Source organism: Falco peregrinus, chromosome Z (assembly GCF_023634155.1).
Source record: "Falco peregrinus isolate bFalPer1 chromosome Z, bFalPer1.pri, whole genome shotgun sequence".
Lineage (NCBI taxonomy): Eukaryota > Metazoa > Chordata > Aves > Falconiformes > Falconidae > Falco > Falco peregrinus.
Genome location: NC_073739.1, coordinates 36,164,090 through 36,189,678, shown reverse-complemented (window position 1 = coordinate 36,189,678; position 25,589 = coordinate 36,164,090). Strand labels below are relative to the sequence as shown.

Here is a 25,589-nt window from a genome sequence, read left to right as displayed (position 1 = left end):
AAAAAAAAATATTTGCCTTTATTATATCTGTATTCAATTTTCTGTTCCTCTTCAGTCCACATATCATCAGTCTTCCTTTCGCCTTCAGTCTGCACTGCAGACTATAAATAATGAAAATCTGACATTTATTTATACTGGGAAAATGTTTCAATAACCATTAAGTACATTGACATTTTTGTTCCACTAGTGCAGAAGTTGTCCTTTATTCGATTCACTCTTCCTTCTATGAATTTAAATGCTTTCCTCCTCATTCATATGCTCATTCATTTAATTTCATTTATCAGTTTGACAGGAGCCAGCCTCACCTCAGCTACTACTGGACAACACTGCAGGGTCCAGTGAGACCACTTGTCTGCTTTTATTTCCACAAAGCATGTTCAGAGGAAATTTATTGAGAAAACCACAGGCACAATTAAATACTAGTGACCAAAAAAATCTGCCATGTTCTTAAAATTAAAGGGAAATTCCTTCAGGGACTATTTCCAGCTAGGTAACGACTCCTTTGCCCTTTCGCAGTGCTATGGTGTTATATAGGAGATTCTTCCCTGATGATCCAGTATAACATGTTGGCCAAACTGCTATGGAAATTTTACTATGTATGTAGCCTTTGAAATCATATCCGAAGGGATCACAGTCTGAAAGCCATATTCTTTGTGTTGTGACATAGCTAGACACAGCTAACTGTGAAAAGTGCAGTTTTGCTCCTTCTCAGTAAAAGCACTTGTGGCTTTTAAAAACATGGGCCAAGTTTGTGCTGAGTGTCCAAAAATCCTCCAAGAAAACTGACTTCAGGCTGTACCTCTGCAAATGTCAGGAGGAAATCTGAAGCAGCCCTTCCAAACAGAAAGTGTGTGAATGGACTGATAAAGATCTACACAGAAACATCAGTGCTGGCTCATCTGCAGGTGGACAGCAATGGACCAAAGATCTTAAATACACACTTGGAAAGGGAAGGAAGCTTTGCAATGACCTTTTAATTTTTTCCTTTACAAACTGACTGGGAAAAGTGCAGAACTGCACTTATGGGTCCCTGCCTGTTTCCACTACTATAGCTGTACCGCACAGAGAACACAGTAACAAAATTCCCATGCTCAGCTACGGAGATGTCTTTCAGCTGTAAAGGGCAGTTCAGGAGTAACTAGATCAACATTTGCACATAGCTTCTGACCTCGGAGAGCAGGGCTGCTGCTACTACAGCAGCAGGTGAAACAGTAGAACAGTAGAACTGTTCCAGATTTTACGGCATGATGCAGAGAATGCCATCCTCCCTCCCAGTTCTACAGACCATTTATTTAATCCTGACTAATTTTGACATCAAGCCATAGCCTTCTGGGTAGATGAGAAGGAAAGCTGAAGCACATACTGCAAGAAAAAGGAAAACATAATTTGAAAAGTAGATGCTTTTACTTCTGTGTTTGATGGAAACCGGATTAGTGAAGTGATAACTAAATGGAAATACTTACTTATAAAAAAAGGAAATTATTTAAACTTACTGCTATTTATCAAAGTATAAAGATGCATCCTTCCTCTCTTTTCCTCCCCTCTGGTTTATTCCTGCTAGCAGAAATAAAAAGTCACAGGAAAGCTAAATTTTTAAAAAACTGAATAAAGCTATCAGAAAAGCTTCAATAGTGAAGTCTTTCAACAGAATTAGAGAGATCTGTATGTCTACACCACAGATTGACCCCGTACAAACAACATACACTGTACCTGCAAAGATTAACTGGACTTCTAGTAGAGTTCCTTTGTAGCTGTAAAATACCAGCCTTAATACTGAAATCATGTTGCAATTTGTGCTTTGTGTTCAATAATTAATTTCCCATAAAGCTAAAGATCAAAGAATTGACAGCCCACCAAACTCCAGAGTTTAGGATTAAATTGTTGCAAGTTGTTTGGAAAGAGTTATCTAAGGTAAGGAAGTACTAGGATTCAGCTCTTCCTGTAAGCTGGTCAGCCTTTATTTTTAGTTTTCAATTGTCAATATTTTTTTTCCCCTTTTGTAAAGGAAGTGTAAAGAACTGCCAGTACTGGAAGCTCAATTACTTTATGTACAGATCCAGTATCATACAAACAGGCCTGCTGATGCTACGCAGCATTCAGACTAGTTCAGCTCCTTCAGCTGGCATGACCTCTAAGAGAAAGAATAAATGCTAATACTACATTTAGTCACTGAAGTTGCCACAGGTTTGTTGATCTCGTATTACCATAAAACCTGCCTGAGAACTCGGCACCTTGGGGAAGGTACCAACCACTTTTCCAAATTAAACTTTTAATGCCACTTCCAGACCAACTCTTGTGGAGTCACTTTGTGGTGTACAACAGCACTTCCTATAAATATAGCAACTAAATGCTTCCTTTAACAAAGTGCACAGGAACAGCAAAGAGGATTAATTTGGCCCTGCTAAATTAGAAAAGCCACTTTGTTTCACCTGAAGACCAAAGATTTCAACACAAATCCTACCCACGCAAAGAAAATCAACTAATAGATGAAATCTATCACTTCTGGTTTATGTATGCCTATTGCAAAGGTACCATGCTTCAATCTTCTCCTCACCTATTATTTACATAAAAACCCTGAAGAAACCTTGTATTTGAAACCATTAAATCAGGAAGAGGGAAAGGTGTTTAGAACAAACCCCAAACTTAGTATTTAAACAGGAAATATTCCTTGGCTGTATTTAATGCTTTCATTAAAGCCACAGTGTACACAAAGTTAACACTTCATCCCCGGTAGACGCTGTCAAAAGCTGAAGTGTTTAGAGTTTTCTTATGTGTAATCACAGACTTAACATCTGTTCTACCAAGTTCTGTGTAAGCATATAACTACCTCAAGTAGACCTGGAACTTGTCTTTTAAATACCAAACTACTAGCTGTTTCTGTATCTGTATCTGTACAGATCAAGAAGACACCTCCAGAGAGCAACACTCAGTGGTTACAGCATACTGATCTCAGCTATAGCAGCTGAATTGTAGTACATCTAAGCAATCAGTGAGCCCTTTTCAACAGAATTTCCTGCCTGCCCACAGAAGATTTCAACAGATTTTTTTGATGGAAGACATAGTCAAACTACAGTTCAGAGAACTATTACCTTTAAGGTTTATCTTTTGAGACTGATGATGTGTACTCTGGAAGAAAGGCATACTTGTCTGCTCTAAAATTCTGCAGTTTCAGTAAACCTGAAAAGTTTAAGGTGATTGAATCATGTTACTGTAAGCCTATTAAATTACCCTTTCTGTAATCAACATTTTCACCTCCCAAATAATTTTGTGAAAGCTCCTGTAATGTTTTCAACAGTTTCAGCTAACACTTCAAACTTTGCAGAAGGAATGCAACAACAGTTCCTGTCATTTTAACACTATTTATTATTAATTAATTAAAGATATATATATATAAGCACAAAGCCATCAGTATCCAGAACAGATTCATACTCAGAGTAAAATGGAAATGGAAGCTGAGGAGATGAGTCGGTACTGGAACACAAACCAACAGGTATACATGGAATAGGGGGAAGAAGAACAGCCACTACCATCAACTAGCACAGCGTTCTGAGAAATCTTTAATTACCAGCTGCTCACTAAGCAGTTTTATGAGAGTCTTTCAAGGCTGGCAAATTAAATTTACAGAAAGCAAACACCTGCTGGGCCCAGACAGTACCAACTCTGAGATACTTTTAGGCTCAATTCCCTATTTGGATTCCTGTTTATCCTGGATACCCTCCTGGATTTCTACTGAAGAACACATTGAAACAAGAGCAATGAACATGCCTGTCAGTCTCCTACATTAGTAGTCTTTTGCCTATCAACTTCATTTTCCTCATCTCAGCCCTGCAAAATTCAGTTTGTCTTTGCTGCCCTGGAATGCACACAGCTGGGACATAGAATGTTAGTGCACAGACCACAAACATACTGCACAGGAGTGTAACAGGAATTGTTTGGAAGGCTGTTAAATTCTACCAACATATTTTTATCAGGTCCTTTATTTTCAGCAGTTGTGTATGCTATTCAGGTGACTCATTCTATATTATCTGATTATTCTAAGTTATAGGTAAGATGAAGCTCACAAAATGCCTGACAAATCCCAAGCCTAATCCTGTAAATTGACATTTCCACACTATCTGTCTATTAACATGTTAATCCTTGTTAAAAATAAAAACCTAAAACACATGACAGCAGGATACCAAAGCAATAGTCACATGAAAATATTCCTCCACTTGTGGTTTCCTCAAACATCACACAAAAGACCGCCACCTACTGTTGACATTACTGTACCTTTCAGTATGTATTTTGCACAGTAACAGGCAATACTATTTTACATCACTACCAAGAGTGGAGACCCACTCGGCCTCAGTTCTACAAAAAACATCTGAAGGATAACATCACTAATACCCTAATCCCACTGCCTAAGGCAATGGGTCTACGGAGATGCATTGCCCCCAGTTCCAGCGTGCCATGGGAATACCTTACTAGCCGTACAATTTGTCATTGCCAGACCTCTGTTTAAAGCAAAAATAATGAATCATTTTGCTTGAGGTAATGTTTTCTCTTTACAGCTGCAACTACATTCTACTTTCTCGCCCTTGCACACCCCTGTCTTATGCTCCTTATGGGAAAGAAGTCAATGTAGGCAGACTGCAGAGGGATGGGAAACCAGGCACAGAATATGCCTTGTCCTTGGGGAAGTAACCAACACAAAAGGCCTAGAACAGCCCAACCCCTACACGTTTGTTCTGTAGTGGAGCTACTAAGAGCGCAACAAATAGCAAGAGCAGTACTTATTTCATTCCGTTTCTCACCACCGGCTGGCTGCCTTCTAGCTACAACACAGAGAATGACTGCGATTGAAAGAGGCTTACCGACCATGGACTTGCTGCTGGCTGCCCTGCCCATGGCGGCCAGGAGCAACAGTTTTAAAGCAGTACTGGCTGCACTGACTTGTTGTGTGACGAAAACTGGACGCAGGCACTAGTTTTCCATTTTAATCAGTGACGCCATGTCAAAACCTACACAGATATGCAATATTGGTATCTCAGAGGCTTGTTAAACAGGATCACTGGGACCTCGAGTAGAGCTGAAAGGTACGACTGGGCTACCTCACTCCTGTGTGAGCTATTTAGATCCTTGTATGGTGCCTGTAACTGATCTCACTGAGAAGATTCTATGTTATCACTGTCACTGTATCTGGTTCCCATTAAAATGGAAGTGAACAGATCATTGTGATGAATTCCTCAAGAGACAAGTAAGTGTCCTTTAAAACAATGCAAGTGATAAGGGCTTAGTAACTAAACTTACCACAAATTTACCCCAGGCAAGTCAGATCACTTGTAACTAAGCAACATGCCTCTTTTCTTTGGAGAATGCCTCAGTAAGTCACTCGTATAATCACAAGATAAAACTAAAACCTTAAATTCATAAACCATACGATCTAAACCAGTGTCTTTAGGTTAGGTTATGGCTGGGTTGTCTTATTCTGCTGTCATCTAAGAACTCAAACCCTGCCATTCCTGTTTGTTCAAAGGTGTGGAGAAGAAAAACACTACACTCACTCTACCATCATTAAAACCTGAATAATTTATTCATATAAACCTTAAGAACTCTCTCAATCACAGTATATTAGTGTACAATTATGAAAACTTCAGATATCATGCTTTTGATGCAAAGCTTAAATTTAATGGTAGGTGCCACAAGATGTTTTTTAATTACTTCAAAGCAGCATATGATTGACAACACAAAAAATTATAAATAAATATTAACAGGATTAAGAACTGCATTTTAATTTGCATAGTTCTGAAAAACTCCAGACTGCTAGGTTTCACCGTTTAACCCCAGCTGACGAATAAGCACCACACAGCCGCTCTCTCACTGCCCCCACAGTGGGGTGGAAGAGAGGATCAGAAGAGTAAAAGGAAGAAAATCCTTGGGTTGAGGTAAAGACAGTTTAATAGGTAAAGCAAAAGCCACGCACACAAGCAAAGCAAAACAAGGAATCCATTCACTTCTTTCTATTGGCAGGCAGGTGTTCAGCCATCTCCAGGAAAGCCGGGCTCCATCACATTTAACAGTTATTTGGGAAGACAAACGGCATCACTCTGAACATCCCCCCGTTCCTTCTTTTTCCTCCAGTTTATACACTCAGCATGACATCATATGGTATGGAATATTCCTTTGGCTACTTCAGGCCAGCTGTCCTGGCTGTGTCCCCTCCATATGTCCTGTGCTGCTCCAGCCCTCTGGCTGGCAGGGCCTGAGAAACTGAAAAGTCATTGACTTGGTATAAACATCACCCAGCAACAACCAAAACCATCCCTGTGCCATCAACATTGTTCTCACATCAGATCCAAAACACCAAACTGCACCAGCTACTAAGAAAATTAACTCTATCCAGGACACTAGGAAACAAGCTCTGTCTGATGTCTGCCAAAATTAAAAACATTTCTGGCTGAAGTAACACAATTCAGCAGTGTATTTTTAAAAGAACTTATTTTTAAGACTGTGTGTCTTGAGTTTCCATGGAAGTGTTAGTTTCTTTGACAGAAGTGCACGATGGTATCACAGCATACAGTAAAATAGGTGACTTGGTTTCAGTCTCCGTTTTTCTGGTAACAATATTAAACTGTTCTTAAATTTAGCTTTAAAACAGGTATTCACTATTGGTTTTCAGAGATCTCATTACAGGATATTAACCTTCTGGGGAGAATGGCATATTTTCCTCAGGATTCATGCTTTTTTGTTGGTTTATCAAAATAAGGAGTGTTGTCTTGTAGCAGGTCTTTCCTGGGTACGAGCACTGTAAAAGAAAAAAAAACCTGAAGGAATATAATGTTATGGAAAACAGTATTTAAAATTCTAAAGTTGTTCTTACATCTACAAACAAAAAAGTCAGGTTACTAAAATGAGAATCTGAATTTCTGGTAAGCATACAAGCAGCAGTATGATACCTACCCAAGACAACATTATCTTAAGATTTTAACTTTCTGTTTGTCAGAATATTGCCTTCTACTTTTTCCTTTTAAGAGCACTGAAAATACTTTAATAGCATTAAGAATCCATCAAAAATAGTAAAGTGTTGCAGTAACTTCTAGCAAGGGAGAGAATGCCAATTTTATCATGCCCGAGTCAGATTACGTTTACTTCAACTTACAACAATAAATATTAAATGTGACTTAGTCCTCTCCCCCAGCATCCTGGAATATGATCTGTTAGATTCATCTTGTCAATTCTATTTTAAAGGCCAGCAGGAAAAGAAACTATCGAATGAAATTGGTAGCTGCTATTATCATACAGAAGTGCAATGTGTTGGGGTTTGTCTAATTATACACCATTTTAACCTATTCTTAACTCTTAAGTTCTTGCCATCTAGCTCTTCAGAAATCAGCTTGTCTTTTCTTCATGAAAGGAAGAAGCTGCAATGTGGTGGATTTGGTCCAGCTGCAAAAACTAAAGCACAACACCTGAAATCATAATGCTGCACTCTGACTAGGTCAGATAGCTGCAAAAGTTGAGGTAAACCTGTAAAACTGTGTGTTTGTGTGCATATGTGTGCAATGAGTAACATTCTGTCCAAAGTGCACTGATACCCCATATCTTATAATAAAGAAAATGCATTTCTTTCTAGGTGTGTTCCTTCTGCATCTGGGTACTGATACTGATGAATTTAGTAAATTTCTAAGGGCTTTAAGTGAAATTTCAATTGCATTTCTCTTAGATAAAATACTTGGGAGTAAATTTATGGCAGAACATGTTAATCTACACACCTGTAATAGGTACACGAAATAGAAATACCAAAGAAAAACAAAACTGGATATAAACTATTAAAAATCAGAAGTCCAAACAAAGAAAGATTGAAAGAATTTTTAACCTTCCTTTTCAAAGCGAAGTTTTTAACATACACTGCCAACACACCAAATCAAAATAATCAGAACATAACTGCATGTGTGGTTTATTACTGAAATGTAGGCTCTACTTCTACCAGCTTAATCTGAAATTAAAGAGAAAAGAACCAAGATATTTGTATACTACTGAGTAACGTACCTCAGACTGAAACATTTATGGAAATAAAAAAAAATCAGAAAGACTGTCTAATGTGACTAACAAGCTCCTAATTGAAATCATCTTCTCTTTAGTAAGAAACCCTCTGCCTAATTTCTTTTTTTAAATATTTACCAGTGAATCCCAACATGACTATACACCACTGAATCTCAAATTCCTTTTAGAGAATAACATTGCCCTGTGCAGTGTTTCTATAACAGCACAGAATAATTTCATTTGATTAGGGAAAATGTCCCCCTCACCAATATCTGTTCTCACTAAGACAAGTCTTTGGCTTTTTCTTTTCAGTTACTAAATAGTTATTTTAGAGATTCAGGATTGAGAAAAAAGAAAAACACACCAGGTGTAGCTACATTGTATAGTCAGCTATAATACAAAAAGTTAAGAGTCAAAAGATTCTGATACTAACTCACTTAGGAAACTAGCTGCAGCAATATGTTTCTGAAACATTTCACATAGTTTCTCCTCACCCCACCCTTGCTCTTCTTTCATACAACCAAGCAACCCATCACATCAATTTTTTTTTTTTTTTTTTTTTTTGGGGGGGGGAATGGAGGGGCAGAGGAGTGGGGCAATGGCTTGGAATGAAAATTTAAATACAGGCCAATGTAAGTATTTTACAACTCTTTTCAAAATAGGTCAGTATACCTTCTATGAAAGCAAAGAAAACCTTTACCTAACAAAGTTTCCAAAACAAACACATAGCACCTAAGATGAAGCACTATGAAAAGTAAACTCTTCAACTTGAGGTGCTTATTTTTTATTTGCCAACAAACAGCAACTCAAGCAGCCACCTTAGGGCTGCACTTCCACTGCCACTTTTTTTTTTTTTTTTTTAAATAGATCTGTCCTAAGCCTCTCATTTAACGTAAGATGATACCATAAAAGTAACAAGGGAGCTAATGGTAATTCTATTAGCACTGTAAATTACCACAGAGCATAAAAATTAAGGATCAAAAAGGTTGATTTATTCTGCTAAACTTCCTTAATCAAAGCTGTACTGGAATTGAATACCCATTCAATGTGCTACCTAAGCAGATCATATACCTATACAGGTATTTCCTGCAACACGCTTCCCACCAGAAACTGGCTGCTAGGTGCTAATCATATACATGCATAAGACGTTTGGAGGGGACACAGATGGGACAGCTGACCCCAACTGACCAAAAGGATATTCCATACCATTTGACATGGTGCTCAGCAATAAAAGCTAGGAGAAAGAAGGGGGGACATTTGCAGGGGTGGTATTTATCTTCCCAAGTAACTGTTAGGTGTGATGGAGCCCTGCTTTCCTGAGGATGGCTCTAACACCTGCCTGCCAACAGGGAGTAATGAAGGAATTCCTTACTTTGCTTTGCCTGCACACACAGCTTTTGCTTTATTGTTAAACTGGTTTTATCTCAACCCATGAGTTTTCTCTCTTTTACCCTTCCCACTTTCTCCATCTCACTGTGGTGGGAGTGAGCAAGTGGGCTGTGTGAGGCTGTCGCCAGCTAGGGCTAAATCACAACACCACCTAGCCATAGATTCATTCAACTCAAGTTGAAGTCCCACTTCCAACATTTTTCCCCTTTACAATCTCAGACAACTTTTCTGTACAACAAGGTAAGATGGAAACAGTAGGGCAAGACTCAACAAAATGGAGCAGCAGTGGAAACCACACCCATATATAGGTACAATTTCACACGGTGCACTGACCATGCTATTCAGCACAAGCTACTATCAAAACACGGTGACAATTATTTCAATTCCCTAAAAACTTTATTTCTGGTTTCAGGAATTTTTGAATGGCATACCCTGTGCTACCAGTGACAATAATACAGTAAGAGCTATATCAGATTTGCCTATTCAGAGTGCCATCTGACTAAACAAAGCTGGATTCTCAGGAAGACACATACACTAGAAGCCTGCTCAAACAATAGCACTTAGGAATAATGTTCTGTTACTAATCAATTTACCATGGTATAAAGGTCTGTATATTCCTTCTGTACGGAGATTTGCTTTTACTCTTTCAGGCTAAGCATTAAGTTTGTTCTGCTTTTTTGTATTTTGAGTAAGACCATGCTCCCAGCCACAAAGATTATTCATTGCCATGACCTTTAAGGATTACTTATTGTGTAAAATAAAAGTGCATTTTTTTGGTGCTAGCTTTGAGTAAAAATTCCAACTTCACTAAATGTTCCTTATATTTTCATTATATCAGTACAAGTAAGAATATCTATCCATTCTATATGTTTTTTATACTGCTCTTTCTTATTCTGTGAACTTCTATCATGATGCTCTGGTTTTCTTTTCTAATAATTCCTTATCTTTTAACTGGTGATTCCCTACATTATCAAAACTAAGTGTTTCTCACTTCAATATATATTCCAAATACATACACAAAACAGACGGCTCTTAACTGTCATGGCTGTTTCAAGATTATTGTGTTATTCTTACTGCAGTAAAATCAGAGTGAGAAGCAAGGCTTAGACCTATCCACAGCAGATGCAGAAAAAAAAAAGAAAAACAAAGAATGGGCAAAAGACTGTGTAATGACATCCTTTGCATTCAAAAGCATTCAAACGCGCCCTGAATACACTCCAGATTTTTGCCGCAGGACAAAAGTTTTCCTGGCCAATACTAGACTCTAGATACACAAACCTCACAGACACCACTTCTCTTAGAAGTCTGTAAAATTAGGTGAGGGCAATTCTATCACTTTTTGTTTATGGATATTTTAAAGCACTAAAGCTCTGCTACAGTCAAAACAATCACTACTACTCTCCCCTTGTTCGCTGAGTCAAGTCACTTCACTAAGAGTAGCAGATTGGTCAGAGAAGATCTCCCCTTCACAAATCCTTGCTGACTGTTCTCAGTCCCCATTCTGTTCTTACAACATTTGGAAACAGCTTCCAGCATTGGGTCACCCATCTTCCCATGGATCACAGTGAGGCTCTCTTGCCCTTCTTGAAAAGAGGAGTGACATTTGCTTTCTTCCAGTCCTCACACAACTCCCCTAATCAACATGACATTTCAAAGATAATTGAGAGTGGCCTTGCAATGACATCAGCCAGCTTCCTCACCACCCACAAGTGCATCACATCAGGTCCCAATGATTTGTGTATTCCCCATCATCAACCCCCCATTTGAACATCTGTTCAAATGTTCCCTAGCCTTTTTTTCTCCTCTACCAAGTCTGTCATCCTCGCTCCAGACATTCCCAATGGTTTGAGACCCAGAACTCCTGAAGGCAAACCTTAGCAGTGAAGACTGAGGTACCAAGAAGAAAGTACCAAGTGCCTCAGACTCTTCGGAGTCCTTTGTTACCAGGTCCACTGCCCTACTCAGCTGTGGGCCCACATTTTCCCTCCTCTTCCTTCAGCTGCTGATATGCCTATAGAAATAGTTCTTGCTGTCCTTCACATTCCTTGCCAAGATCAACTCCAGGTGGGCTTTGGCTGTCCTAAACCCATCCCTACACACCCACAGAATAACAGAGTACAAATTAGTATTTGAACATGAATTCACATGGCCTTTGCAAGGGACGTTCTGACTCACAGTCCCTGCTGGAGCTCTCTGAATAGCTCCTGGAGGGGCTGCCACAACATGCTTACATTCCCAAAAGCCCCTCAGCAAAAGCTTTTAAGAAAATAACAACCTTATTATGACAGAAGTTCTTGCGTGGGTAAGTCACTGGTTAAAATGAAGGAAGTGAAAAATGAATGAACAGGTCTCCCAACGGAGGGATGTCAAAAGTAGAGCTCTACAGGTATTTTTGTTGGCATCTGTGTTGTTCAACATACTTATAAGTAACCCAGAAAAGAACATTTTTTTAATGATACCATCCTGAACAGGTTCTTTAAGAAAACAGCTTACTATCAAAATTGTAGGACAAGCTTAAGATTTGACTAAGTAACCAGTAAAATTACATGTAGAGATGTGCAATACACATAAGTCAAAAAAAATACTTCACAAGCTTCACAAAGAATGTGACAGGTTCTAAACTGACTAGGACCATTCAGATGAGTTTAATGAATACAACACAATTTTGTAAAAATAAATGTATGTACACACAGCAGTCAAAAATGAAATTTAGAATGAGGAATGACAAGGAAATCAATGGAGAATGAAAAAGAAAACTGTGGATAACTGGCTAGCTGAAAAGGGTCACACAGACATAGTCCAGCTGGCTGGACAAAAATGCACATCACTCTCAGCTTATATGAAGTAAAGCAAAAATACACTGTCCTTGGCTGTTCTTGTTACACAATATCAGGAAGATCGCGGTGGGAAAAGAATGTTGCAGGTGGGAACAGATAACTACAGAAGAGAAACTAGGGGCGGGCTTGGTATTTAGGCAACTAACCAATAATGAGCTTAACTTTTGTAATATGTATGAGCTAATTATAAGAAGGCATAAAAGGTGACTGTAAGGGACAATAAACGAAGTCTGCTGATCACTCATATTGAGTGACTGTGTCTTCCCTCCGTCGCGACAGAAACCATCGCTGTGCCATTATTTTGCGTATAAATGCCTGGCTGCCCATAGGTTGGTGACTTCTATCAGCTCTGATTGAGCAAGTTCTTAATCACCTTAAAAGAGATAATAGTAGAACTGAAAAAGATGTAAAGAATAGCAACAGAATGATCACAGGCACTCACGTGTTGTTTCACAGAAAAGCTGTTCCATAAGGGGGGGGATGGTGCAAATAAGGGACTTAAAAACTCATCAAGAGCTTGGTGAAAATGGATAGTAATTGAAGAGTAGAACTAGATTCAAAACTACAGTATGTGATTCTTCATAAAAAACAGAATAAATTATTTGTCAAAGGTTTTTAGATGCAAGGCATTTGTACTGCTTGACAGGAACAATTTCATGAAAGAGAAACACACTGAGGACAACAAAACCAGAAACTTTCCCTAGCACACGAAGCAGGTGTGAACAGCTGGAAGGTGTGAAAGTTCACTTGTTCTATTCCTACCCTTCTGCTGTCATCTGCCCAGGATCACTGTGGAAGACTTGACACTAGTCTAGACCTATCTTTGGCCTTGATTATAACAGCTGTTCTAAAGTTAAGTGCTTTACCTAATCTAAAACTGAAAACAGCTACAAAACTTTACAGACACCAATAAACAGAAGCGAAAGGAAATAATATACGTTGCTGAAGATTTCTCCTATCCTCTACCACACAGTTGTATGCTGAACTTACTATAGCTCTTGTGTTAGACTGTAAGACAAAAACACTTCTAAATCGAGAACCAAAATTCCAGAATTTGATAGGCTTTGCATCAAGGTCATCATTGTGTCACAAATCTTCCAAGGCATAATCTGAAACTTAAAATTGTCAGAACAAGGTTTTGGAAAAGAACATTCAATTCGCAAAGAAAAAGCTATTCTACGGACAGCACACATACTGCATTTGCTGGTTCTCCTCTACCTATTTGGTAGAGCAAGCATGTACAGATACTGTTGACTATTACATTTAGACATACACTGACTGACTAGCCAGTAGTGCATGCTGATTTGCTACCAAATTGCTGTTAGTTCTAATAGTTACGGTATCAAATTGTAACTTCTTTCTCTCAACGAGGGCACTAAATGCAGGTGCTGCCTCTTTCCTACCAGCCTCCATATTTCAAAATATTTACACAGAAACTTTGTACCTTTGAAACCTCCACCTCTCCTAGGCAGTGACATTAGTCAACAGGCTTAAATTAAGTGTCTGGGCAGAGAAATGACACATAGACTTTTGGCCTCTCTACTCCTTTACGTAGTTTCAAGTCCTACATTTATTTACTGAACTACAACATTTTTAAACGTCTTTTAGCATGCAGCTTTACTCACCTATTCTGTCAGAATCCGTGTGAACTGCCTGAATAACAGAAGTTCTGAGAATCACTTCAACATCTGAAGCTATTTTCAGAAGCTAGTAAAAGGGGTAAAAAAAAACACCAACAACACAGAGTAATTCAAATTATATGTAATTATTCCTGAAAGTATTCTCCATACTAGACAGGCATTCAAATAACAAGGTCAGTCAGTTCTATTATTCAGTTAGTAACGCGCTATCTATACATACCTTTTCTTTGGGGGATCCTGGTGTAAGTTACAGGTTGATATATAAGCTACCTTGACATACAGCATGAGGAAGGAAACTTCTGCTCATAACACACAGCAATGTGAAGTCTATAAACCCAATTATAAACCCAATTAAAACTGTAAACAAATGAGGTAAAATGCAACTAGCAAAACAAGTAACTAGTTCCCAATGATCAGACACTGGTGAATGCATCCGTAACATCTGACAAGCCTTAGGAAAAGGGCAATCTGGTTGTTTTCACATTCCTGCTCTTGAAATAAGAAGATAAAAATGAAGGCAAAACATGACAAGAATATAGAATACTGAGGTATTACAGAACAGCAGTACAGGAAGAAGGCACTACCTGAAGATTAGCAGAGGTATTAATATTTGGAAAAGGCCTAGAATTCCTTCCCTCATTAAGAGGATAAGCAGAAGCACCCATTGCTAGTTTTGCTGAGCAGTTAAGAGAAGCCTAATACTTCTTTGCGTGATACTGATCTAAGAATTAATTACTTTAAAGAAAGAAAAAAAATATGTAAATATCTATAATGAAAAACAAGAAAGAATTTGATAAACAGAGGATGTTAGTTAATCCTTGCAAACAGTTAACAAGACATGGCCTTGGGAAAAATAATCTATGTCAAACTAAGAATTAACAAAGTAAGCTCAAGAAGAACCAAATGGTTAATGAGACCAAACAGAAAATCACAAGAGCTATGTGTGAACTATCCTAATTAGCATACTAAAAGATCCATCCCAGAGCAAAGAAAGCCCCCTACTAACAAAGCCCCCTCCTCACAGCAAATGCCAGTAAAAAAAAAATAAAAATGCTGTACCTTTAAATGGAGAGGAGGCTCATAAGAACCAAAGAATATGAATTTGTGAATAAACCTAATTGTAAAAAATTGTTCAAAGCATATAAAATGTTCAACTATATATAAAGAGGTGTGGTAGCTCTGTGGATTTCCCACCAAGCACCTATTCCGCACAGACATGCCATAAACAAGTATCTCGAGTCTGTGCATCGATTGTCTCTCACATACTGGTGAAGAACCTAGATTAGGGATAACAATACCTGTGTCAGAAATAAATTAAATTGCACAAGTGAGACACTTCAGGAGACAGGCTTACACTAGGAAATAGTGTGTACAAGCAGAAGTGGATCTTTGCAAGAGTTAAAGCTCAAGACTTGACATCTACACTGGATTTCTCCTCCCTTTCCCTTTTAAGAATCTGGACTAGGTATTCTCCAGTTTCCCCTACTGAATTCCCACTAGCATCTAGGCTGCACGCTCCTGAAGCACACGTTCCACTTCATATTCATCTTATAGGAATCTGCCGTTTGCTCTGAGGTTGCTTCACAAAACAAGCCAGACTACAGAAGTGAAGATAACCAAGGTAACTTCACAAGCGCACTCCTGATCTGAACCAAAATGCCACAGTAGATTTACGTGCCACATCGTGTATTATAATACTGCAGATAGTCACTCCTACCTCCTTAGGTTACTACGTAACTAAGTTACTTGATGTCATATTAGAAGACACTGCAGCTTTCTATTCTGACAAAGTAATGCACATTTGGTTGGTGAATATCCATCTTTTAGCTGCTGTCCAAAGCAGAACACTAACAACCCCACGTTTATGCAAGCAAGTACCTGAATTCTCACAGGTCCTGCATATCACATGATTCAGTTCCCCTGCATACAAGACTTTTCAGTATATGTATATGTGTAATATAATAAATATGACAGCTTCTATGGTGTTCTAGGATTCTGTAGTTGTGATGGAAGTCTAGAATTTCTTCCACTGACACATTTCATCAAGATATCAACTAACCAGGATTAAAAAGCTGTATGTGTATTTTGTAGGTTGCCATTTCCAAACAAGTGTAGATTTAAAAATATATGACAAGTATTCTTCCTGTACATCTCTATAACAAAAAGAACATACAATTTAACAGATCAGACACTGGAAACACAAACACAGAAATATTACTATAGGGGCCTGATAACAAGCAGAAATGCTAGAAAGTCCTAACTAAAGGCTCAGAACTATTTATTTCACTGTCCAGTGAAAGGTATGATGCAAAGGTTTAGATGTATTTCTATAAAGGACAGATGGAGGCACTTTCTTCCAACTAGTGCCCAATGACAACATAAAGACAGTCTGTTAAAAGGCTGAATGACAAGGACTGAATTATTAACTCTGTATGGATGTTAAGAACTAAAACCACCAAAAATACAGAAGTTTCACTTCAGGCCTCAGTAAGTTTTAGAAAAATGTCTCAGTAAAAAGTCTTAAAATGACAACTGAGCAAAGGTAACTTAACACAATGAGTTAACAGAGTGTTTCTACTCCTTTTAATGCAGCACGAGGGAAGAAGCAGCAAAAAAACCCAGTAGTACAATTCATATCTCTATAATCCAATAGTCATGATCATTTGACTGTTTTTTGCCTCCCGCAAAAGATGCTGCTTCATTTGCCATCAGGAATCAAAATAACTTCTCAAGTCTGCGAGTTACTGAGCAGATTGTTTAATTTCTCTGTATCTTTCTGTGCTCATCTATACAACAAAGACCAGGTAAACTTAACCACAGCTAAGACAGGCATTATGTGCAAAGTACACAAAATATTTACATAAGAATAGCAACATAAAACTTATTTTCCCGTAATTTTGTTATGTTTCAACATAAGCACACTGAACTAACAGAAGACACTCCCTCCCTGTGTATTTTTGTACATGCAAAATTCTATAGCATACTATTAATACCAATGAAAGTATCAATATATTTATAAAGAAAGATCCATTTAAAAGCCTTTTCAAACTCACCTGGCCCTCACAATGTCTCAATAAGTACTTACATTGGTTTACGAATCCTTTAAGTAAAAAAGCTCCTATACAAGTTTTCTTATGCAAAGTGGGAAAAAAACAATGAAAACAAGAAGTACCTCTTTTATCTTCTCTTCAGACATCTCATCTTGGTTATTTTTGAATTCTTCGTTTATCTTTTGCCTTGCAGCTAAATAAAAAAAAAAAAGTGTGGACAAAAAACCTGCATGTCTTTGTCACTGCCTTAAAGCTCAGAATTCTAAGTCCTTTATAGCACCCTCCTAGTTCACGCTGTCTGAAGTATTTTAATATAAGATTTCTATGGAATTCAGGTGATGTCATATTTTAAGTTGACTGATACAGGAATAAAATGTAATTACCTACCTAGCAGTCTGAGCTTTAAAAATAACATACAGAGGCCACTATTAAAAGTTTGTTTACTAAAAAAGCAGTATTTACTCCCTGAGGAGCAGCTGTACATGAAGAGAATCAACTCACGTGCTCAGTACAGTTAAACATGCTTTGGCTGGACTGAAGTTAAAAAAAAAGCAGGAGGCGGGACAAAAAAATTCCCAGAAGAGATGTTTTCTTATGAAATATGTCTTGAATCTCCTTGAGTCCAACAACCATTTTTTTCTTTCAAATTAAAGGATGTCTGTTTATGGACACACAAGTTTTCCCAATGACTATTTTTAAAATGTGGAAAAGAATAATTTAAAGGAAGATTATGTTAAGAATTCTCCTTCTGTGTATTCAGAGAAGAAAGTCCCACAGAAAGATAGGTAAGCATGCATTACACAGAAAAGTATCTCACCTTCAAGAGCTCTGGTATCATGTTTAAAAACTTCTTGCCGGGTCCTGTGTAGTAATTTAAAAAGCTTCAAAACCTGTCAATACAACATCAATAGAATTACCTTGTTTGCTACCAGGATTCTTAGTTAAAATGAACGTGTTACAATTAAAAATGTTCTGGTTGATCTTTCATGTTCTTTCCATTCAGTACAGAACTTGGTACAGAATCAGTATCTAAGCTACGCTACCTCAATTCCCAGTCAAGTAACCTGCAACCAAATCAGGTGTAAGGAAATCAAAATCCTAGACAGTTCTAGATGTTTAAAATTAATCTAAGATGCTAGAGAGTACTAGCACTACACTCCTAAATCATCATTTGGCATGACAGGAATATAATCCTGAAAAACATATTGATGCAAACATACTTATTCTGCCAATACCAAATAAACCCAATAGAACAGGAATCACTCTACAAGTCAAGCCAACTGAAGGGACTATTCAAGGGTAGATCACTGGATGTTCTCCAATTATGAAAAAAACATGGAAATATAAATGGCTAAAATATTCTTATGTTTGTGTAAGAATGTGTGTAAGCCAGTGTGAGAAAAGTTAATTTCAGAAGGATCTCAGACTGTGTATTAGCTAATTCAACAATTATTTTTCATGTCTCTGTATAATACCTGGGCATAACCTTCTACAGGCAATGTGGCAAAACCAACACAAAGTAAAGTCCTTCCCTAAATATAACTGCCAGATCAGCAAATAAAAACTTCAGTAAAGCCCAACATTCAAAAAATTAAGATTTACAGTGTAGCGATGACACACCCAAGGATGTACGTGAAGCAAAACTCCTAAGAATCACAACTCACAGTCATATGGTTTTGGCTGTTTATTCATACAGACTATAATGAATTACAAAAATCCTCAAGTCCTTATCACATTTCTTTGGTGTTTGTCAGAAAGCGACAACAATATCTGAGAAGCACCAAAAAAAAATAATCTTGGAAACAAGAGACCTTTTCAAGTTATTTCTAGTACTTTCTAGTGTGTTTTGGCATCTCTGGAAGGCACAAGTCCAGGTACTCCATGATAACTGTAAATTGTTTTCTCATAGTTAATAATAAAATTCTTGGACACAGAGGAAACAGAAGGCTGTACCTGAGAGATAACCACCTTCTTTATCAGCATGCTCTGCATCTGTGAGCTAGAGATATAAACAAGGCTGTCCCCTAGAAGCAAAAGACCATTAAAAATGTCCTGGCAGGGCCCTGAAAAAAATGTTGCCTTTGCTTTAAATCTGACGGTGGTAGAGAGAGACAAACAGCAAGCTTCTCTGAAAGGTATTACTTCCAACAGTTGTCAACACAATTTTAGATTTTCAAGCTGAACTCTCAACCTCCATTCAGCTGGTCATCTGGCCACACCTTGAGATAATTCATCTAGAAGTGCACACACACAAAAAGACAGTTTTTAGGATGAGGAATAAGACATAGAACAGTAGGAACAGGCAACTTTCCAGTTCAGTACTGCTTCTTTAAAGGACAACTTACAAACATAAAAAAATTGAAATCTCACTTCATCACATGGATTAGACCACATCATAATTTCTAATGTAATCTATAATCCAGCATCCTGTTGAGTATATGTTACTGCATTACAGATCTTTCTCAACAGAGGACAAACTAATGCATTCCTGACTGTGTAAGAGGCTCATATTGTTCAACTAAAAAACTTCTGTCACTTTTACAAGAATTCGTATGCAACTTGACAGTTAGATCAATCTAAGCAGAGACATATAAAAGAGAACATGGACTACGGTAACTCCTTTGGAGTGTCTGTGTCCTTAATAATTAGCAACTGAACAGAACCCTGTTGCCTTCAACTGCTGTATTCTCCAGATGGCTGAATCTGTGGGAAGTTAACAGACAGAACTGAAGACTAGCAAAAAAATGTTTTCTGCAGATGTATTTTAAAGGATTTGACTAAATTATTTGGATGGGGCATCCTGAAATATGTCTATCCTGTAATATTTTTTGCCATCTTGGCAAATAGTAGAGTTAATATTATAAATGGTTTTGAATCAGACATGTATCGTGAAACTTGAAGAAGTGTTTTACAGTTCTTCTGAACTCTTTGATCAACAATTTTCAGGCATCTTCCCCTGCTATTTGCCTACTTCTAAAAGCCCTCCTGGAAAGTGCTTCACTACACTAACCACTGATTAGATGACTTTGAAGCAAGATACATTAATGCACAGATTTCTTTGAGCTCTACAGTCACCTAATAAAACACAGAACTCCCTTAATACCTCAGAGTACTAGTACCCCCAACACCAGGCTTCAGAACACTTCTGAAACAGGGCTGTAATGATGAAAGGTTTAAATAATTCTTTTGTCTTTGCTTGTCTTCATCTTTCCATCACAATCCACCATCTTGATTTAATCTCTGACTGTCAACTCTCAGTTTCTTTCCTTTTTCCACAATGGCCTTTGCATGCAAACCCCCACTTTCTGTTAGCTAGTTTTGTGTCCTTCCTGCCCTGAAAGCCTCTGCCTGCTGATGCTATACAGGCTACCTAGGAAAAAAGCTCCTACCCTCCAGCGACATATACGGGAAAACTCACTTTTAAGTCTGTAATTTGTGTCTGCCTGCTATTTACAGCCGAAGGCCGCAAACCGATGGGGGCACACGGCACGCTCCCTTGGTGCCACCGATGCTAGCGCGCCGGGCACCGAGCGGCACGAGGGACCGCGAACCCCGCGGCGGCGGGCACGGCGGTAACGGCCCAGAGCCGGCGGCCTTTCCCTCGCCGCCTGCGGGGCTCCAGTAGCGCACCAGCGACTCCCGGCCTTAAGCGGGGCGCAGGCCAACCGGGGGAAGGACAGGGAGGCCTCTCCCTCCGCCGCCGCCGCCTCACACCGGCCCGACCCCACGGGCCCTCCCCGACCCTTCCCACCAGCCCCGGCTCCAGTTCACTCGAGGCTACCCCCGGGTACGGGGGAGACCCCCACCCCGCCGCGCCAGCCTCAGGCCAGGATGGGGCCGCAGCAGCCAAGCGCCCCCTCGGAGGCAGCGGCGGCCGCTGGCGTCCTCTCCCTACCGGCGCTCACCCGCGCGCGGCTCGCCATGGCGACCGCCGTCCTTTTCCGGTCCGGCGGAGGGGGGTAGTGGCGGAGGCGGAAGTGACGACGGGAAGCGGTCCGCGCCCTCGCCGCCTGCACGGTGCTGCGGGGTGCGCTCGGCAATGTTGCCCCGCCGAGCGGGACTCGCCGTGGCCGGTTGTTCCGGGCAGCCTTTGCTCCCCCTCCGCCCCTGCCGGCCCGTGAGCGGCGTGCGGCCTCCCGCGGGGTGCCCCCCGGGGCCGCTCCGGGTCGGCCAGCCGAACCGCTGCTGCCTTCACTGGCGTGGCCGACGCCAGCCGTCCGGACAGCGCCGCCCCTCAGGATGCCGAGACCGAGCCGACTCCTGTTAACCTCCGGCGGAGCGGCAGGGGTCCGCAAACAGCGGGGCGGGCGGCCCTGCCGTGCCCTCCGGCGCCGGCCTGGGCTTGCCGAGGGGAGCCGTGATGTGGTGAGGGGCAGCTTCACCCCCAGCACCCTGCCAGGCGGGATCGCCGCGCCGCAGCGCTGCTGGCGAGCTGTGCCGGTGTTTTGCTGACGGACTGGATACCAAGCAAAAATGAATTCCAAATCAATTATAAGTGCAGTTTATTATATTACACTATAATAAATGGAAATAGCATGCAATATGATAAAAGGAAACAGTACCAGTTACACACAATAGGGTAAGAGAGCAATAGGAGTGAAGCATCAAATCGTAACGGTAAAGCATTACAGAGACTAAGAAACATCACCAATTACCACCTTAACATCACCCAGGCCCACACTTTGGCTAGGAACCCCTACTGCAGCCAGTGCCAGGAGTCTCTCAGTAACTGGGAGAATTCCTACATGGTGCATCCACCTAGGTGAGCTGGCCCAGTCCCTGAGTTTGCCTGCCTTTATACTCCATGAAAAACAAAAGTAATCTACATACGTTGGGTATGTAAGTTCACATACATCAGGGACATTGGCCGGACACCCAAGTGTGGTAGTTACTGTCACCACACAGCTGCACGCAGTATTATAGTCTGGAGGTTCCTGCTCGTATCTTGCTTGTTCAGGGAGCTCAGAACAAACACTACCTGCTCATTAAAGTTGTCCTCGAGCTCCCTGAGCTCCCTGTCCCAAGTTAAACAATTCCTAATTAAAGACAAAGACTTTTCCATAAGCAGTAATCAATTTAATAAATTGTCACCACAGCATGGCGTAAAAACTGATGCATCTTGCCCATTTTCTTCTGAAGGAAAATCTCACTGTTTCAAACAAGTAATGGGAAAGCCATCCATTTGTGCCCAATGCATTATTTTACACTGCTGCTGGCTGCTTTCCAGGAGTGCTTTATCGCATTTAAGCTCTTAATTCCATATTTTTTTCAAGTGCTGATACTGAGGTAATCAAGGATTACTTATCAGAACTGATCTTTCATATTTTGTTTGAACATCTTTTCTGTTACAGAGAATATTTTGATTAGAGCTAAAAAACAACTACAAAATTGAGACAGTCACTCTATTTTTACCCCTACTAAGGCTGGTAGACATGAATCCAGCCTAACTTTGGGAAAAAAAACCAGACATGGTCCTTTAGGTGACCTAGGGAGAAATTACAGGTTTTGACACCAGAATCGCCTTTGATGGCAGATGCCAGGGACCTAAGTGCACTAACATGCCTTAATGGCCTGACCAGCCCATGGCCCAGGACCCCATGTCAACCCCCCCAACCTGCAATGCTGCACCAGGGCCAGTCTCCAGCCCTGCCATGGCGTGAAGGGAGACCTGGCCTGCAGGTGACGGAGATTGCAACCAAAGGTTCACAGGATTCTGCAATACATAAGGACATGGGAGGCTTCATCCTCTAAATTTCTCTACTCTGTTATGGATTACCACAAAATAATCACCACTAGCAAGTGTACCTATGGTTAATAAAGCAAATATGTATCTATCTCAAGCTATTGCAAATTACTATCAGTGATCAATAATAGCAGCAAACAATTGTACAGCAACAATCAACATTACAGTATCAACCAGTAACAGCAACAATACTATTGCAGGTTACTACAAACTTACCATTAGTGAAGCAACTTATTAACAATACAAGAACAGATAAATTATGATGAACTACTTATTTGGATATATAATATCAGCATCAAGTGAATCAGATTTCAGAAGGGGCCAAACCATCCCAGAGCAGAGGACACACCAATCCCAGAGGACCATCCAGAGACAGGAGGACAGATTGAGCCAAACCCCACAGTGGCCTCAGCAGGAGAACATGAAATAACAGTCTCACTTCAAAGATGATCCGTGGCACGGCATCTGGAGTCAGCCAGACATCCCTTGTGGGAGTCCAAGATCTCACAGAAACTCTGTGCAGGGAATTCAGCCTGTTTAGGAAAGGAGATGGGATGTTGTCAGAAAGACAGGCTCAATTCTGGAAAAAAATTAAGTCACTGAGGCATAAAAGGGCATAGGACACCACCACCACTGTGAGCAGCCAATGGGTGCTGCTAATTTCTGTTTTCTGCCTAGAACAGCCAAGAAATAACAATGTCTGCTGTTCTTTCAGACCAATTTTTATTTTGCCAGACTGTTTTCCTGCTCTTGCAGTTAGAACAGCCAATGGTAGTCAGGAATTCTTACTTTCTCAGGGTATTTTCCTCTTTTCACCTTTTCAGATGAAAAGTTCTGTTGCAGTTCCTTGTTCCTGCACTTACTGATGGTATCTCAGGTTATCTCCAGTTTGTAGGTACCCAGCTGTACTTAAAAAAGGCCAGCTGTACTTTTTCTCAAGGATGCTTCTGGTTCCCAGGCTGGCAGGTATTTTCTCTGCTGGTGTTTTTCAACCGGTATTTTCTTCTATTCAGTCATTTTCCCTTTCTAATCAAGTCACCTTTTTGGCTGCTCACATCAAGCTCCCCACAGCCCTGCCTTGCCTTGCCCACAGCCTGACTCACCAGCCCAGACTCAGCGTGGCCATCCCACAGCTGTATCTGGTACTTTAAAACTCAATTGCCATTTTCTAGAAAAACCAAACAAACAAGCTTATACTTCAGTAACACACCATCCAGCACTAGCTAAAGGCAGCATAAGGATTTTAAATGTAATCATTTACTGCTTCTGCCTCTAGCTTCAATATATAGCCTATGTCATTGTTTCATTGCAATTACGTGCAAAGCTAACTGAAGTCTGGGAACACTAAACTATTATTAAATATTTTTAATATTTCATGTTTCCTTAATGCACTTATTTTAGGCTATGTACCTCATAAAGAAACTTGATCCTTTGGCAGAGGAAATGATCCTTATTCATAGATCTATTTTATTGTAGCTGTGAATGAATGAATTAAATCGGTTGAAAAGGCCTTGTTATATTCAAAATAATATAATACTTGCCATTTACATGGTGTGACAAAAATACATATTGAAGTCAAATATATGAAAAAAAAATGCTTTTACCTTTTCAGAGAAACTTCTTAAATTGTCTCTTTATGTTTTCTCTTAACATAGAGATATGTTATCTAGACTGACTCCACAGCAACCCATGGAACAACTTGAAGTACACAAACATGTACGAATGGATCCTGAATATGTACTTTTATGTTAAATTGTTTCTGAGTCTGTCTAGCTAGTAGTATCAACTCTTCAACTCTTTCACAAAATATGTTTAATTCCTGAGAAAAAAGGAGAATAAAGTAATCCGTATCTTTGCTTAATAATCCCAGTTAGACATAAATTCTTTGCTATATGTTATATATATATATATATACATTATTATTTGAAGCACCGATTCCATCCTTGCTTCAGCCAGATGTAGACATGTAGATGTCAAATACTTGCATACACTACCATCAAGTAAGGAACATGCTTCATCAGAGCTTTGTTTAGGGTATCTCAAGATACATAATTTCAGAGTTATTACCAGATGTGTACGACAAATTCTGCTCTTCTGTAACAAGTTCAGGTAACCAAATATGGAACCATTTTGGGTTTAAACCACTTAGCAGTATTCCCTGCCTCCCTCCAGAATTATCTTTCCCATGAGATTTTTGTCATAAGCCAAATATATATAAATGTCTACATTAAAATGTTCCTAGACAAAGCTTGAGGGAAATTGGGGTCAATGTATTTTAACTGTGACATTTAGAAAATGAAGCCTCATTGTTACTTCTTTGGGTTTTGTTTTGGTTTTCTGCTTTTTCATTTATCTTGAATAGTGAATGCTGTACCACTTATCTAAAGGACGACACACCTATGTTTAGTTAAAAGTCAGGAAATGTCCAAGGACCCTTATTGCCACATGACGGATGCACAGGTTGCTAAGTCCTTGGGTTGATAATCTTTAGAAGGGACATTTTGTCTTAGATTCCTGTTGTACATGCAACATGGTGAAGATGGAGGCTTTAAACATGGCCACTAAGGAATAGAGTCTGCGTAGAGACAACTCCTCAAGGACATTGCGCAGGCTCAAGGTATGTAAATGAATTCTCAGAATTGTAATGAATATGTAAACAATTTCCTGGAAAACTAATGAATAGGTATGAGTAGCTTGTATAAAGGGGGGACTGAAAAGTCCCCTTGGTGTGCATGACTTTGGTGGAGCGATCCCCCATGCACCCAGTGCTGCTGAATAAAGATAACCTCTGCTCGCTTGCATATTGCTGACTGATTCTTCAAATCACTCTCATTTCATGACTGGTGTCACACACAGAAAAAAACCCCAACACATTTATGACTAGATATGTATACTTGTAATACAGTGT

At 39.7% G+C, this 25,589-nt stretch overlaps 1 protein-coding gene across 8 annotated transcripts; it reads right to left on the bottom strand.

Moving 5' to 3' along the window:
* LYRM7 (LYR motif containing 7) lies at window positions 1-20,895 on the bottom strand. Of its 8 annotated transcripts, none has more exons than XR_008744768.1 (8): window positions 20,844-20,885; window positions 18,892-19,172; window positions 17,756-17,828; window positions 17,061-17,131; window positions 13,874-13,955; window positions 6,682-6,784; window positions 3,090-3,177; window positions 1-1,557 (listed from the first exon to the last, which is right to left on the bottom strand). XR_008744768.1 is itself a non-coding variant. In XM_055790745.1 (7 exons), the coding sequence occupies exons 2-6, from the start codon at window positions 18,928-18,930 to the stop codon at window positions 3,092-3,094; spliced, it is 372 nt and encodes a 123-aa protein (XP_055646720.1). In that variant the 5' UTR covers window positions 18,931-19,172; window positions 20,844-20,895; the 3' UTR covers window positions 1-1,557; window positions 3,090-3,091. The 8 variants fall into 8 exon arrangements, 6 of the variants coding, with proteins under 6 accessions (XP_055646720.1, XP_055646719.1, XP_055646721.1 ...); XR_008744767.1 differs by having other exon boundaries at window positions 1-1,554; XM_055790745.1 differs by lacking the exon at window positions 13,874-13,955 and having other exon boundaries at window positions 20,844-20,895.
* Between the last annotated feature and the right edge of the window lie 4,694 nt (window positions 20,896-25,589).

Bases quoted from the DNA above. Each gene is read 5' to 3' on its own strand.
- LYRM7 (XM_055790743.1), bottom strand. From the start codon at position 18,930: ATGCAGAGCATGCTGATAAAGAAGGTGGTTATCTCTCAG. The intron at 17,132-17,755 runs GTGAGATACTTT...TTTTTTATTTAG, and splicing joins TGATACCAGAGCTCTTGAAG to CTGCAAGGCAAAAGATAAAC. The intron at 6,785-17,060 runs GTACTTCTTGTT...TTTCTTTTACAG, and splicing joins CTGAAGAGAAGATAAAAGAG to TGCTCGTACCCAGGAAAGAC.